The 16433-nt window shown below is 37.3% G+C and overlaps 2 protein-coding genes across 4 annotated transcripts; both read right to left on the bottom strand.

Moving 5' to 3' along the window:
• Nucleotides 1-972: 972 nt before the first annotated feature.
• Nucleotides 973-5862, bottom strand: ddias (DNA damage-induced apoptosis suppressor). Its single transcript, XM_085452011.1, has 5 exons — nucleotides 5325-5862; nucleotides 4945-5106; nucleotides 4307-4415; nucleotides 3558-3871; nucleotides 973-3302 (listed from the first exon to the last, which is right to left on the bottom strand). Exons 1-5 carry the CDS (start codon nucleotides 5444-5446, stop codon nucleotides 1649-1651), a joined length of 2361 nt encoding a protein of 786 aa, XP_085308137.1. The 5' UTR covers nucleotides 5447-5862; the 3' UTR covers nucleotides 973-1648.
• Nucleotides 5863-6688: 826 nt separating this feature from the next.
• On the bottom strand, nucleotides 6689-12034 carry LOC146718471 (uncharacterized). 3 transcript variants are annotated; one of them, XM_085451988.1, is made up of 9 exons: nucleotides 11875-12033; nucleotides 9369-9436; nucleotides 8968-9015; nucleotides 8765-8829; nucleotides 8638-8675; nucleotides 8001-8080; nucleotides 7791-7853; nucleotides 7447-7497; nucleotides 6689-6913 (listed from the first exon to the last, which is right to left on the bottom strand). In XM_085451988.1, the coding sequence occupies exons 1-9, from the start codon at nucleotides 12005-12007 to the stop codon at nucleotides 6860-6862; spliced, it is 600 nt and encodes a 199-aa protein (XP_085308114.1). In that variant the 5' UTR covers nucleotides 12008-12033; the 3' UTR covers nucleotides 6689-6859. The 3 variants fall into 3 exon arrangements, with proteins under 3 accessions (XP_085308114.1, XP_085308125.1, XP_085308118.1); XM_085451999.1 differs by lacking the exon at nucleotides 7791-7853 and having other exon boundaries at nucleotides 11875-12034; XM_085451992.1 differs by lacking the exon at nucleotides 8968-9015 and having other exon boundaries at nucleotides 11875-12034.
• Between the last annotated feature and the right edge of the window lie 4399 nt (nucleotides 12035-16433).

Genomic DNA, 16433 nt, shown 5'->3' with positions numbered 1-16433 from the left:
GAGGTGCATGACATCACTGTATGATTAATAGTACAACTCCAGCCAGGTGACTCTTAATGCATGACTCTGTGTCTCATGATTTCTGCCTCTCACTGCAGCCGAATTTTAAAAGAATGTCAAAGAAAGCATATACATAGTATGAACAAAAACAGAATTTTAATAGTTAATCGATCTGCCCTATATAGTAATTATTTGAATTACGTAACCGTGCCCCTCAGCCCCTCCCACCCCTTTCTCTCTCAGAGTACCACACGTACTTTAAAATATATAATAAAAGCAGGGGATCCTCAAAAGCAATCTTCTGCCATTGCATCAAGTAGATTAACATATAGTGGGATCATAGGTATCGTCACATGGCCATTACCAACATCATGGTACATGGGATTTAGAGATATTTCGGTCTCAACCACCTGTCTGGCAAACCAAGACTTTGTGATACACCCATGCATAATCATTTGCGAAACCAAATGAACAGCAAATTCACATGTCACATGTATTCACATGAGTTTTCCAAAATCAGTTAAACTGTGCACATAAGCATTTTTAAGATACAAGTACCAACCAAAGAGGCACGTGCATTCACACACAGACACAATAATGCCGTACCCAGCTGACTACATGCCAATCTTGTTTCTGTAACACATGCAGTACAAGGCTCCAGCTGTTCACTTGTTCCACTTCCAGTTTTACCAATGTAACATCGTCTTCATTTCTCTATTTTGATCACACCCCCAGAACATTGTAGTCATTGCTGCTATTCTTGGCTCTCTGGCATGACACCTTACACACTCATCCCAACATAAACACCCCTCGAAAGGCACAACTGCAGTGTGAACCCAGGAGAACAGTAGGTCTGCTTAGGACTCTGGTGTGATTCAAATTATACTGGAGAGCTTTCAGGATGTGACAGTGTTGTTGGCTTTTGTGGTCTAAAGCATGCCTTAAACTATCAGGGGACCTTTGTTCCATAAATAATCTTTTGTAATAGTATTTAATCTTTATTTATATTGACATGTATTAATATAAACAAATGAAAACATAAAATAAAAATGTTATTGTCCTTGAATAGATAGCAATTAAATATCCACTTAATTACATATTAACCTTACAAACATCTTAAAGTAAATAGCTATAATTTTTCATACGCTTGTGAGCTCAAGCTTTTAGTCACTTGAGCCTTTAGAAAAAAGCCTTAATGTGTTCAAAGAAGACAGTAATACTTTCAAAAATATGGATCTATAAGTATGTGGACATACAAACACATTCTATACATGTTTCAAAAACCATAGTCGTTGATGAGATTTTGCCCCACCTTAACTGCTGCTAAGCTCAGGTTGTAATAAGACCAGGCAATGATTGTGGTAAATGTAACATGTTTATATATTTCATTTAATTAAAAGCGCTTTCTAAACAGTGCATAAAAATTAAAAACATTGAGTTAGACTAAGCATTTGATGAAAAAGGCGGAGGAAGAGAATTCATTACACTTTCAGTCAAAGTGCAAACTTGAAGGTCAAGACAGCATCTCTCTTCTATCTATAGTGTTTAATATATGAGCCCTCTTTTTCTGTTTCACACAGAGTAAAATAACAGCAGTATTACTCCAATGGAGCACGATTTCTTACAAGTCACTCTGCAACACAATGTCTCAGAAAGAGTCAGAGAACAGATCTCTAGAGCAGTCACATGTCTGGCTCCCATGAATCCCTTCGCTAACCTCTTCACTGTCACAATTTTCTGTCTTTCTCAGCACACACTCGATGGAACCAAAATTGTTGTGGTTGTCTGTCAGCTTTCTTTTGCGGATTGGCACACTTTGTTGGATTTTACTCGCAGGTGTAGGAGGAACAATTGCTTCATTGTCATAGCCACACTCTGACACGTCAATAAATCTTGCTTTACAGTTGATTGACATGCGGTTTAGAGCCTCCTCCTGCACCCTAAGGTGCTGCAGTGGATGTAGACTGTTTTTATGCTCGACTGGTTTCAAGAATTTTCTTTTGGGGGTAAGTTTGTGGCTGTGTCTGCTGGATGTAGTTCTCCACACAAAGTTTTCTTTGACAGATTCCATCTCACTCTGCAAAGCCTGGTCAGCATTACCACAGTTCAGTTTATGAACAGAATTGTTTTTACTCTCCATTTCATGTAAATTTGCATTAAAACTTTTTTGATTGACAGGCTGTGAACTGAATTCACCTGTCACGCTTTTGTACAAGTCAACACATGAGTATGATACGACGCCTAGTTTTACAATGGGTGTGGACTGAGAGGGAGGGACAAAGTCAAATCCTTTTGTGTCTTGTGGAATCAAACTCTCCCTGCATTTACTTTTTTTAAATTTCCCTTTATCTGGTGTTGATTGTGTCACATTCGCATTTTTATAAATCAGATGATGCTCATCTGCCTTGGAAAACTGTGAGCAAGCTTCCATGCCATCACCGACGGCTTCTGCATGCATGGTGAGCCTCTCCGTTTCAAGATTGATCGTGTCTGAGCTACCAAACAGATCTGCTGAACAGTTGTAGGCATCCCCCTCAAGCTGCTCTTCTTCCTCCTTTTGAAAAGACAGTGAACTAGCTGTGCCATCCACCTGATAACACCCATGGGAATAAATGTTTCTATCTTGACTCCTTTTAACAAACAGAAGAGGGTTCTTACATTCTTTGCTGGCTGAATCATGTGAGCCACATCCATTTGTTGCAGGGGTATTAGTGGCATCCAACAATGCTTGCAAATGCCTGTCTGTTATTTGTGCATTTCTTTGGGAAGATGTTTCACTTATTAAGCTGCTGTTTCCCAGGTTATTTCTTGCCTTTACTTCCTTCCAGTGAACATTCTGAACTTGTTTCGTATCTCTATCAGTGTCAAAATCTTTATTGGCTTCACATAAAAACTCTGTCAGACTTTCAGAGAAAGGCAAATCGTTCCAAGCCAATGAAAATGTTCTGGTGAGCTGTCCAGTAGAAAACTCCTTTTCTTTGGGGCTATTCTGACAATACTGGGACGGCCTTAACCAAGTCTTTAGGCTAAGGCTGTTTCCAGCTCCCTTCTCAGATGATGGACTCTCATAAAAACTGTGCTGCAATGAGAAAAAAGGAGCCAAGTCCTTTTCCACTTTTTGGTTTTCCTGGCAACCCCTCTGTGCAAGATATGGTGTTACACTTTTGTCAGCCTGACTTCTGTTTTCATCTCCACATTCCTGGGTACTGCAGCCTTCTTCCTGCTCTGCTGATGATGTAACCAGTCCAAGTGATTGCTGCCATGGAGCTGTGGGAGTAAGGGTGCAGTCTATGTAACGTGATCTAGGAAGGAAACAAAAGCTATTATCAATTATCATTTTTGCATGTAATGTAACAGCACCTCCACCCACATGCTTAGAAGTCAATATCAGTAGCTTATGAGAATATGTGTGGTTTTTACTTTGGCTTTCAGAGCCATTTATTGTTATTTTGTAGTCCCTACAAAGAAATAGTACATAGGAGTACATGACTCTCTAGTTAGTAGGGGTTTTTTGGACAGAAAATACAGAAGATTGTATCATTTCTTAATTTCATTACCTTTGAAGTGATCGGGGCAAAAGATGAGAGGCAGATAGTGTGGCATCACTAAAGCTGCTAGTTGGAGAATGATCATGAATGAGGAGCGGGGTTGTTGCTGGAAGACTGGAGATTCTGCTGGTATCAGCAGATACAAGTTCAGATTCAGAAGCTTTCTGAAGAAGAACCCGATAATAACTGACCACGGTGCATCCTCCCATTCCCGTTGCTTTGGGAAGAATCATCTGAGTAGCAACAAACTGTGCTGCATTTTTACTGCTGGAGCCACTTAGAACAGGTCCTCCAAACCAAAGCGCACTTTCTGCTTCCATCACCTAAACAACACAGATGATACCACAGACAGCTAAGCTCAAACAATGCAAAAATAAAGTAAGCATAATTAGAACACATTTTGGACATATATTGATCCTATTATTTTATTTTCTTTAATGGTGAACTGAGAAACTAAAATTGTGAAATGTGGAGAGACGTTTATTATTTAATTGTTGCATAGTTTGTCTTGCTTTTCATGTTCAAAGTAACAGCAGGAATAAAAAAATATGGACAATTGAGTTTGAGTTAATTTCTGCTGTTTTGTGTGACCAGGAAGTCACTGATTTCAAGTTATATAAAAAGAAAACAAAAAAACCTCCAAACAGCAATAGTGACTAAAATGTTGAATGCCTATTTTTAAGTCTTCATATGTATTTGAATAACTTTTGATCTTGCATTTCACATAATACTTTTACACACGTGATTTACGAATGTACCTTTATACCAAAAATGAAATGTCTGCCAATGAAACAGTCCTCGACTGCCTTCACCAGCAATGTGAGTCTTCTAGATTGTTCCACGGGTCTGTCCAAGTTTTCCACCAATCTATAAAAGACACAAAGCCCACACAGCTCTTCACTTAACCATCAGAGAAGATGTTATGTTCTTCACACGTTGTAGTCATTTGAAACTGACAAAAAACCACTAAAATCTGCACTTTAAAAAGAAGAGGTACAATACAAATAGCATGTATCCATATTATTAGGTACACCTGTTAAATTTAATACAATAGGACTGCCATTTCTTTCCTTCTTTTTGGGGGGGTTAATAGAAACTTGCCAAAAATTTTAAATTCTGGCATTTTTGTGGATGGTGGTCCTGGTGTTGTACTGAACTGCAAAGCACTCACTAGTGTTCTAATGTTTTCTCCACCCTCTTATATTCGGAGGGAGGTGTAGTAAACCCTAAGTGACAACAACCAGTACACCAACTCCATCACATACTATGACCTCAACTTATATGTATCCATGGCCTCTGCTTTATCCCAATATATACTCCTTCTAAACCTGGGAAAACATTTTAACAGTTATTCAGTCTTGATAATAGGAACTTGCATTGTGTTTTCTGTACTCACCTTTGTAATTCATTTGCATGAATGCCAAAGAATGGTTTCAAGCTGTTTCCAAATACTGTTATCCCGAATATACGTCCGTCCCGGGCCACCCTCAGTGAGAGACGGTACCTGTAATCCACCTGTTCTCTCAGGCACTTGTAACCACACTTGAAGCATCTGCATCTGTGGTGGGTACACAGAGACGATTGACCAGTATCCATATACTGTCAGGTAACGGAGGTAACATACATTGTATAAAAAAATATTCTAATTTTCTAAAAGAAATCCATTCACTTTTAACTGGACTGTATCTCACTTAGATACAGTCCTCTCAGCACAGTTTCTAAAGGGATTTTCACAATGCTACCGTTTCTCGGCTACAACTGAACCTTTGTGTTTACCTCGTAGTGTCCTGCTGGTCAACATCAATCCTGGAGAAACAGCATCTGCAACACGGATAAAACACACAGGGATCTTGCAGAGACAACACCGCACAATCCACCAGTGCCCGTCTATAAGACATTTCAGTCAACTGAGACACGCAGCTGCAGATAGCAGGCTAACCGCTAGTTAATTACCCACTTAATACATGACTGTTTATTTGATCTGTTTTTGTAACCGAAGGATTTGAGCACGAAAAACTATTACAAACGTTACGAAAAACATAGCAAAGCCCGCCAATATCTAACTTTAATGCCGTCATAGCAAACATGCCCTTTTGCTAACTGTACACAAAATGCTACTTCTTCGTGTCTTCATTTCCATGTTGTACGTGAGTCAGCTGGAGGATGCACCGCCACCTACTGTATAAGACGATCACATGAAACGACATTTCTTGATGAATCTACGATAATTTTAATAAAATAATGTTTTCAACTACTGCATGATATGTATTTTATTTAATTATAGATATATTAGTAAAACAAATCAAATTAATTTCTGTTAGATACATTTTTTGTCCTTTTGCCTATCATTTTCGTCTAAAATTGGAAAATTTGTCAGAGTGAAGTGTCTGTATTCATTTTTTTCTTCAAATCCAGTCATTTAAGACTTGTTTGGATAACGTGTAAACTGAAGTTATGTCCAATATGATGATTCAGCAGTGTCTGAAAACAAACTCTACTGCTCACTTTTAACATCAAAAAGTTCAATGCACAGTGCCTAAAGGGACCAATAAGGGAGAAATTTCTGAGCATTTGTTTTGACAAATAAATGACAGTTTTTCATAAAATCCCATGATGCCACCTAGCCTTTGCATATTATGTCGCAATTGGATATGCATAATCCCCTTCACAAGAAAAATTACTGAACACTGTGTGACAGACCTGACCGGTTTCAGTGCTTGCATCATTTGTTACAAAGGCAGGAAATTGCCCAACATTTGCAACCATTGTCTTTTTCACAACCAGTAAGAGAAAACAACAACAAAGATTCTGAGCATAAGAGTTCCAAAATGAATAAATATTAATAACAAATAATGCAGTCAGACTATTTTTTTTTCCTTCAATTATTTTATTTATTTCAAGGTACACACAGTATACAGTCAAACTCATCGTTCACCAGTCAAAATGAGTTTGCTACTTGTTTGCTACTCAAGTAAGTGAAGGTCTTACAGATATATTGCTCTTATACTTGGGTGGGTGACAGGAATATATTCACTACATTTGAAGACAGAAAAGCAGTACACGAAAGAACTATCAGCATTAACCTGGAGAATACAAACACGAGTCTGTGATCTAAATGTTTAAGGCCTTTTTGTCCAGACTGTGACTAGATGGATGGCTACAGGTGTTTGAAATCCTAATATAAATAATATAAGTAGTTGGAAACACTATAACATAGGAAACACAAATCATGAACCAGCTGTACATAGTAACATGATGCACCATGATGGCAATTATAACCATTGCTCTGCAGTTGAAATGCGGCTCTCAGTTTACCACAGAGGGGCTCTGATCAACACCCCTTTCCATGTGTGAGAATTTGCTACCTGCAACAATTCAGAGCAGAACCAACATAAAAGAAAAACACCTAAACAATGTAAATATGTCTAACACACATTATTCATTATACTCAACTGTATTTGAAATAAAAGTAAATAAAGGTGCTGCATATCTCAATCTGTTATTTAAGGTGCAGATGAGTGATAAAGCACATCATAAATAGACAAATCCCCAATGTCATAATAGAAAAAGGAATTATATAAAAAAAGACACAGATTTTGCTTTATTTTAATTTATAATTAAAAAAAAAAAATACGCTAGGTTAATTCTCATGTCAGCTTGTGTTTGTTCAAGGCACTGGCTTCTAACTGGAGTTGGTCCACCAGATATTTTGACAGTGAATACCAACTGCTCCTTATGCTGATGAGTGAAAGGAAGGGAATGAATTGAAGGGGATCGATAAAGGATATCTTACCCTGCCTTATCCTATGTGAATGTGCCATAATAGATTTTCACTTTTTAAGTTAGTTACTAAACTACCCTGTGTGCAGAAGTTGGATGATAATTACTTTTGATTTACCTGCATTCTCTGATGAAGAAACCTCAACTTCTGGTTGAGACATTCAATTTCCTGATACAAACAAAAAGATAATGACCAGGTGTTTGATTTTTTAAAAACTCACTGTAATATTAACCCATTTAAACCCACTGGGAACAACTTTTGCTGCTCTAAGCCCCTACGACATTAAAAAATAATTAAACATATTGTGTGTAGGGGATGTCTAAGGAGTAAAATGCATGCACTTATTTTGCAGGGAAATTTTGGGGATTTAATGGGTTAAGAGATTTGATGAAGAGGCTAAAACTCTTCAATATGGTTCTGCGTTTCTCAGTGCATTCACCGCTTTAAGAAAGTTTAAATACCTGGGTTAGTTTTTCATTACGCCTGAGTTTGACTTGAGGAAGAAGGTCTTCCAGTCTCTGTATCTATAATTAAAAATACAATCTAAAATCATTTACAGACAAGTAGCATCTGTTATTAAGTCGTTAATATATTCATTCGGAGATCAGTCTGTGGACTACTGCCAAACCACTAACTGTACTGTACTCTCATTAAAGAATACTTGCACTTACCCTTCTTTCAATAGTCTGTAGTCTTGTGTTCATAGTTTTATTGATCACAGTCATGGGGATGGTTCTCGGCTTGGGACACACTGAAGTAATATGAAACCAAACAGAAATCAAAAAGGTGCCTTTTTGTTCAGGACTATACATTGTAGTGATCTTTCTTTCTGTATCTTCTTTACTATTTGTAGAATAATTTAGCCATGATAAACTGATTCATGTTTAAGTGTTTCATGTGTTTCCCATCCAAAATAAAGGAAAACGAGTCCATTCACTGCTACTATTAAAGCTGCGGTTCCATTCACAGGATGTGGATGCTGACCAAGAGTAGTCTTTAGGATATTCCATTTGTGATACCTTCTAAAATTTCTGTCTGTTGTTTAAAAAACTGTCCCATGACAAGAAAATCTAATACTTTATATTATGTTCTATTTTTCTTTTACAGCAAATGAATCATTGCAAATACTTTTTCCAGAATAGAGGTGCTGGGACCCCTCCCAGCACCACATTTGATACAAGGTTTGTTCATAATTCCATTGCCTTTGTATATCCCATAAGCTAAGCTGATTGGCTGTAGTTATTCCATTAACAGGATTATGAAATGTAGAAACATTTACAGACTGTTAAAGATAAACACACTGATTACCATGCTGAAAGATCTTTGCAACCTCAAGCACGTAAGGTCTGTGAAGAAAAATATATAACTGCTTGATTATATATTTTCAGTATGCAGTGATTAAATGTAAAGACTTTTACATCACCAGACCACATACATGTGCTTGCTGTTAGCAGGGATGGAGCTGTTCAGAGGGATAAGATGGCCATGATGGTTCCTTATCTACACACAGAGGAAACTTATCAGCTTGTTGTGTTTTCAAGAGCTCCCACCAATTTTTTTTTTTTCATTAATCATTTTTGACACATGGACCCACTTCCACTAAACGTTTAGAGAAATGCCTGTATTTTACACATGTACCTTGAACACAACATTGGAGCAGTTCAGCCCAAAAGCACTGCTGACAATCTGAAAAGGTGATGTAATATAATATAATATAATGGGCAATATTTTAATAAGTAAACAACAAAAGAGCACATTCATGTTTTATACTTAATAATATTAACAATCAATGATTTAAAGTCAAAGTCAAAACAACAAAAACAAAACAAATCAATCCAAAAATACACATGATAAGAAAGAACAATTACATAATTACACATAAAAGATTAATCAAATCTCAACAAATGCTGTGAGGACTGTGATCATTTTAAATCTTTAAATTTAATGTCTGCTTTAAATGCATATTTGTGAGAATTAAATGTATAACTTTGGAGATTTTAAAGTTGATTGGCTGACTCAATGGATGGATGAATGCATACCTGTACAATGATGGTAACATCAGCAGCTGGGGGAATAGACACTTCTCGAAGAGTAGCCACTTTTTCATCTGCAGCAAAGTAAATGTAAGAGTCTACTTTTTACAATGTTACCATTACATAATTGCAAACAGTGCATTTATTAATGGTTAATCAATCATTCACTTATAATTTATAAAGATATAAGCCAAAACAGCCACCAATGCTGTGGAAAACATGCCAGTAGCTGGACATTTGGTTAGTATAGTTATAGGCACTTTGAGGCAACTGTTTTTGTGATTTGACGTTACATAATGGAATACTCTCCCTCTTCATATTCGCGCGTCAGATTCCATTCAGTCTTTTAAATCACGTTTAAAAACGTATTTGTTTGATCTGGCATTTAAGGCGAATTAGGGTAATTTACATCTGGCTCTGTATTTAGATTATGTAATTATCTTATTTTATATATTTGTAATTTATATTTCATTGTGATTTTATTTGTACTGCGATTTTAATGGAAAGCACTTTGGTGTACTTCGGTCTTAAAAATGTGCTATATAAATAAATTTTGATTGATTGATTGATTGATAAATAAAATTAAATTGAATTGGATTGAACTTAATTGAATGTTATCAGTGCATCAGATCTAAAAAGCAGTATATTTAGTATAATCTCTCTCAACACAGAAGTGCTTATTTATGTCTTATGGCCGTCATGAGAAAGCTGGATTTACATATACTGTGTTTGAATGCATGGTAGCACACTTCACATGAGTATCATGAAAAATCAAATTTACAATCCAAGTGAATGGACTTTATAGTTAACTAGAGACATTTGTTGTGTTTAGTATTTTCAGTTAACTGCAGATTGTTTAGATATACATTATGTGTAAGTGTTATGTAATATATATATATATATATATATATATATATATATATATATATATATATATATATATATATATATATATATATATTTCTTGGATGTTCCTTGTCTCATCCTGGACTGTGGTGCTGACACTCACCAGTCCTGAATACCTCAGGCAGCAGAAACCCAAGAAAGAGGAGGGAGACGAGGAACCATCATGGAAGGACAGGCCCCTGCACGGTATGTACCACTGGCAGATAGAGGAGGTGGCTGATATCCAGAAATCCTACCAGTGGCTGGACAAAGCTGGACTGAAAGACAGCACAGAGGCACTAATCATGGCAGCACAAGAACAAGCTCTGAGTACAAGATCCATAGAGGCTGGGGTCTATCACACCAGGCAAGACCCCAGGTGCAGGCTGTGTAAAGATGCCCCAGAGACAATCCAGCACATAACAGCAGGGTGCAAGATGCTAGCAGGCAAGGCATACATGGAACGCCATAACCAAGTGGCCGGCATAGTGTACAGGAACATCTGTGCCGAGTATAACCTAGAAGTCCCGAGGTCAAAATGGGAGATGCCCCCAAGGGTGGTGGAGAATGACCGAGCTAAGATCCTGTGGGACTTCCAGATACAGACGGACAAAATGGTGGTGGCTAACCAACCGGACATAGTGGTGGTAGACAAACAGAAGAAGACGGCCGTAGTGATCGATGTAGCGGTTCCGAATGACAGCAATATCAGGAAGAAGGAACACGAGAAGCTGGAGAAATACCAAGGGCTCAGAGAAGAGCTCGAGAGGATGTGGAGGGTGAAGGTAACGGTGGTCCCCGTGGTAATCGGAGCACTAGGTGCGGTGACTCCCAAGCTAGGCGAGTGGCTCCAGCAGATCCCAGGAACAACATCGGAGATCTCTGTCCAGAAGAGCGCAGTCCTGGGAACAGCTAAGATACTGCGCAGGACCCTCAAGCTCCCAGGCCTCTGGTAGAGGACCCGAGCTTGAAGGATAAACCGCCCGCAGGGGCGTGCTGGGTGTTTTATATATATATATATATATATATATATATATATATATATATATATATATATATATATATATATATATATATATATATATATAGGCTATTAGGCACAAATGTTTTGGTGTGTTGTTTGTCCATGTTTGACATGGATTTTAAACACTCACATCTGAACACTTGATTGTTACAGTATTTCATTCATCTCTTATTAAAATTAACCGTTTAATATATTTGCTAAATACCCAATTGCATGATTCTAGTAATCCTATAATCAGATTTTTGTTCCCTCTTTGGTTCTTTTGAAGAAAAAAATAAAATAAAATAATTTTAGATGTGAGCTCGCGGTCTAATATAACAGTCACCAGCGAAATGCTCCTACCCTTTTGGGGGGTTATTTATGAGTACGTTATTGCCTGATAAAGCAAAAAATAATATATAAACTTTTTTTTAAATGGATTTAACTTATATTATCTGGGGGAAAAAAAGAAAAAGAAAATATGAGCACACAATCCTCATTTTGACTTTAACGGGTTAAAGGGGCTGGTTGCCATGGACACAGACGCACAGACTGACATCAGTGAGTAATTAAAAAAAAATCACGGCTGACGAGAAGACGAGAAACTCACACAAACTCACGAACCTTTTTTGTCAAGCCGCCTCAGAGCGATCCAAATCTTTGATACCTGAGGTAATTTATCAAAACTGACGATAGACATTTTAGTCAGAGAGCAGAAGCAGCCGCAGCCAGCGAGTATAAAAAATAGATTATACATCCGGCAAGAGACCTTCAAAATAAGGCTTGAACTTCAGCCTTAATAAAGTACCATTCTAAATAAATAGAATGGTACTTTATTAAGGATAGCTTTGCAAATAAAAGAAAAACTGCTGTTCTTTAAGTGGTCACCACCCTAAGTTATTCAGAGAATGTAATGTATGGGTGCGGAAAATGCACACAGCTCTTCAATAATAGTATATCCTCTTAAGGAAATATAAACATGGCATTTCATTTTACATATACAGGTGGTTTAATTTAAAATAAAAAAACCCCACAACCTCTTTTTGGTTACTTTCAAACACCATATGCTTTATAAGGTCTGAGACGATGAAAAAATATAAATGTGACGTGTCATAATATTTAAGATACCGAAGATTTCTGAAAGAACACTGCTTAAAATGTGTATATATGAGAAGTACCAGTAATAATACTAACTGACAACCTACTGATAGACATCAGGAATCATCTTTCAAGTCTGTTTTAGACACAAACAGATGGACTGAACCAGAAGAGAACTTGAAGAACTTGAAACTCAGGATTGTCTCATATTTGTCAGTGTGAAATTATTAGCTGTCTTGAAGAGCACCAGCTTGTCTAGTTTCTTCATTAAACTTTCTAAAAAAAACTGTAGTTTTGTTTGTTGCGCCAAGCCGACATGTTAGTTGTACAATCCAGAGTCTAAGACAATTTCGTGTGAAAAAGAATCAGCTTGTCCAATGTTAGGAACACAACCGAGTCTTGAGATTTTATATCCATAGCTGGTGCAGGATTGGTTAGTGTTTTGAAAAACCTAAAGGGAAAAACGAAACTGTCTTCTTTGACAATGCACTTGCAAGACCAGACAGATTCCCTGCAATGTGTTGTAAGCCTGATTGTTCCGTGTTTAACAGACCGTGTCTGCAATAGTTGATCGGTTAGTACGTCAGACTATTTTTTCTTTCTTTTGGCACCAAGCCACTTTATGTTTGAGGAGAAAATTGAAAGCTGTGAAACAAAACCTACAGGAAACCTAACAGGACAACTGAGAGAGAGAAAAAAATCAGACATTATTTAAGAAAGCCCTTTTAGGACATTCTTGTGTACATAATTCACCACAAAAAAGGCTTCAATATCATACAAAGACTTCATGTAAATTAATATATTCTGGATCTGAAAAGAAACTCAATGGTAAGAGAAAAGACTGTTTAAAGAGATGTTCTTGAGTAGGGCTGGGCGATATGGCCTAAAATCCATATCATGGTATAATTTGAAGCATGTGGGGTAACGATATATATCGTGATATATTCTTTTCTTCTGTATAACGTATTTTGCACACTGTAAGGCACACTTAAAATCCTTTAATTCTCTCAAAAATCAACAGTGTGCCTTATGTATGAATTCTGGTTGTGCTTACTGACCTCGAACCGATTTGATGTAGTACATGGCGTGCAGAAATCTGTCAAAAATGTTTTAGTACGACTTTGGTAAGCTATGAAGGCACCGCCTGATGGCTTGGCGGAGCGGTACGGCTGCCGTAGTCAGGAGCCTTGCGGAGTAATCTGGGTTCAAAACTCCGTTTGCTTCAGGTCCCAAAGTCAAACGAACACTGCGGCATTACTGAGAGTTAAAAACCGTCTAAATTCTTTCATCTTTAATAAAATGATTAGCGTTGCTGCTTTACCAGGTGTAACAATTAAGTTTAACATTCAGGCATCCATGAAAACAGATTTAATAAATTCAACGGAGTTAGAAGTTAGCAGGAAATTAGCTCGCTAGTTTCCACCTAAACATGATATGCCATGTTCTGACTAAGAGATTTCTGAAAAAATTAAAACGTACAGCAGTGACTTTTGTAGGGTTACTGAAGTCGGACTAGCTGGTATATAATGATGTCCTACGTGATCACTAGCAAAACAGCTACGTTAGCATAACATTAGCACAGTGAAGCTGACGGATGAACGCTAACCTTTTTCCACATGATAAAAGTTAACGTGAGGGTTTCTGGTGGTTAGGGACAAATGCAATTAATAATAATAATAATAATAATAATAATAATAGATTTTATATATGAGCGCCTTTCAAGTCACCCAAGGACACTTTGCAATAGGATAAAACACTTAGTAAAACAATGGCAAAATAAGAACAATAAAACAAAAGCACAAGATAAAATTAACAAACAGTGGATTCACAGTGAATATGCAGATTTGAAAAGATGAGTTTTGAGTTGGGATTTAAACTGGGGGAGAGAACCAATGTTTCTTATTTCTGGGGGCAGAGAGTTCCACAGCCTGGGAGCAGAGCAGCTGACAGCTCTGCTTCCCATGGTGGTGAGGCGGAAGGAAAGTACAGTAAGCTGGATAGAAGAAGAAGATCGAAGTGAACAGGTAGTGGTTAACAGGTCAGAAAGGTAAGGAGGAGCGAGGTTATGAATGGCCTTGAAGGTGAGCAGAAGAAGTTTGAATATTATCCGGAATTTCACAGGGAGCCAGTGAAGTTCCTGAAGAACGGGGGTGATGTGCTGGTAGGAGGGGGTTCTGGTGATAATGAGAGCAGCAGAGTTCTGAACCAGTTGAAGCTTATGGAGGGATTTTTGGGGGAGACCATGCAAAAGAGAATTGCAGTAGTCAATACGGGAGGTAACAAGACTGTGGACAAGAATGGAGACTGGGTGGAAAGAGAAGGAAGTAATCTGTTAATGTTGCGTAGATGGAAGTAGGCAGAACAGGTGAGATTATTGATGTGAGATTTATAGGAAAGTGAACTGTCTAGGATGACACCAAGGCTCTTAACCTGAGGAGAAGGGAAAACTGTGGAATTATCGATGGTGAGTGAGAAATGGTTTGCCTTCAAAAGGTTGGATTCAGTTTACTGCACACAAAAGCAAACAGTTTACTTCTCACACAACAAGTTTTAAACATGTACATTTTATGTCTCTATGTCTCATATGAAATACTTACACTTGTATTTAAATTATGTATCTTTTTATTTATTTGATAATATCACAAATTAATTTCCATATACTTCAAATACGTGATGAAATTATCTTTGCACATACATACAAAAGCACACATGTTTTTCCCATTGTTTTCCATGCTGACTTCCTGTTTTCAGTGAACTTCAGACAGTTCAAGGAAACATCCTGGCTCATAAGGCCATGACAAAAAGTGAGGATCACTGTTTTGGCAGTTAAATAAAACACAGTATAGAAACCAGTAGGCTCAGTCTTGGGCGTGGATACATGAGTGTGGAGTGCCAGTAATATATTTGAAGTCAGGGAGCACACTGCCCAGGTGTTCTAAGTTGGCAGAGATCCGAAAATTACCCTGAAACACATACAGAGGAAAAACTTAAAATAAAGTAAAGTGTAACCCTCAATACATTTATATAACCAAAATACATCCAACACAACTCAGGTTTGACTCCTGCACCCGAACAATGGCAGTTTGACTTCCAACAAGGAAATTCCTCTGAGAATACATTCATGTTAAACACCACAACTTGCTTTATATACATTCCACTTTGTGGAAGAAGATGAAAGGGGACATATAAACCTCCTGTCAATGTGACTAAAACATGTTCCTCCCCTTTTACATCATCAGTGAATGAAAATTAGTGCTACACTATACATGGGTATACATTCATTAAAATGTGCCTGGTATGGGTCTAAGGTTTCTTGTAATTGTGTGTTATGTTTTGAACCTAAAATAAGTCTATATATAAATTTATGTCACGTCATGGCTATTGACTGTGCAAAAAATGCTGAAAATGTGAACTGTATTTTTTTAAATCAAACTGCAAAACTGCAGCAGTAATTTGCCAATTAGAAATATCCTTAAGAATAGAATAGAATCATTTGTGTTTGTTGTCTTGTTTATTGTCTAGCTTGTCACAAATAATCATACTGTGTTTATCATAACTTTTTTCCAAATTATTTATACATGGTTTATTTTTTCCTCTCATGTTCTCCATATAATAAAAACGACCTTTGTGCAAGAATGGCATATCGCAATTCTAGAATCAAGGCATTATTTATTATGTGCAATAGTAGGCTTAAAATGTTTCCATGAAAGCTGTATAATTTCATGTTCAGGTTCCGTTTACTATACGTAGCCTAACGCAGGTCTATGACAGTATGACACACAAGCGGTCAGAGACTTTTAGCATAAATGTAATATAAAACAGCTGAGGACAGCCAGTGAACTTTAGAGACCCAACAAAATATAATTGGTAATGTTAGTTCCTGTCGATAATGTGCACGGGAAAAAGAAAGAGGAAAATTTTGCTTAATTTAAATGATTCCATCGTTTTTATTCCATAACTTTCCATATTCCCACTCTACTGCCAAACTGGGATTTTACAGTGTTTTACAGTAAGTCTACTCCCCCCTCCCCCGTTTTTATACGCACGGTTCTGTCCTTCCAAAGAAAAGTCAGTGAGTCTGACTT

The sequence above is a fragment of the Copadichromis virginalis genome, linkage group LG1 (assembly GCF_057382275.1).
Source record: "Copadichromis virginalis isolate Kocher_CV1m ecotype Utaka linkage group LG1, C_Virginalis_male_GT1.1, whole genome shotgun sequence".
Lineage (NCBI taxonomy): Eukaryota > Metazoa > Chordata > Actinopteri > Cichliformes > Cichlidae > Copadichromis > Copadichromis virginalis.
The sequence above is the reverse complement of the archived record's forward strand: the minus strand, read 5'-3'. Positions and strand labels throughout refer to the sequence as shown.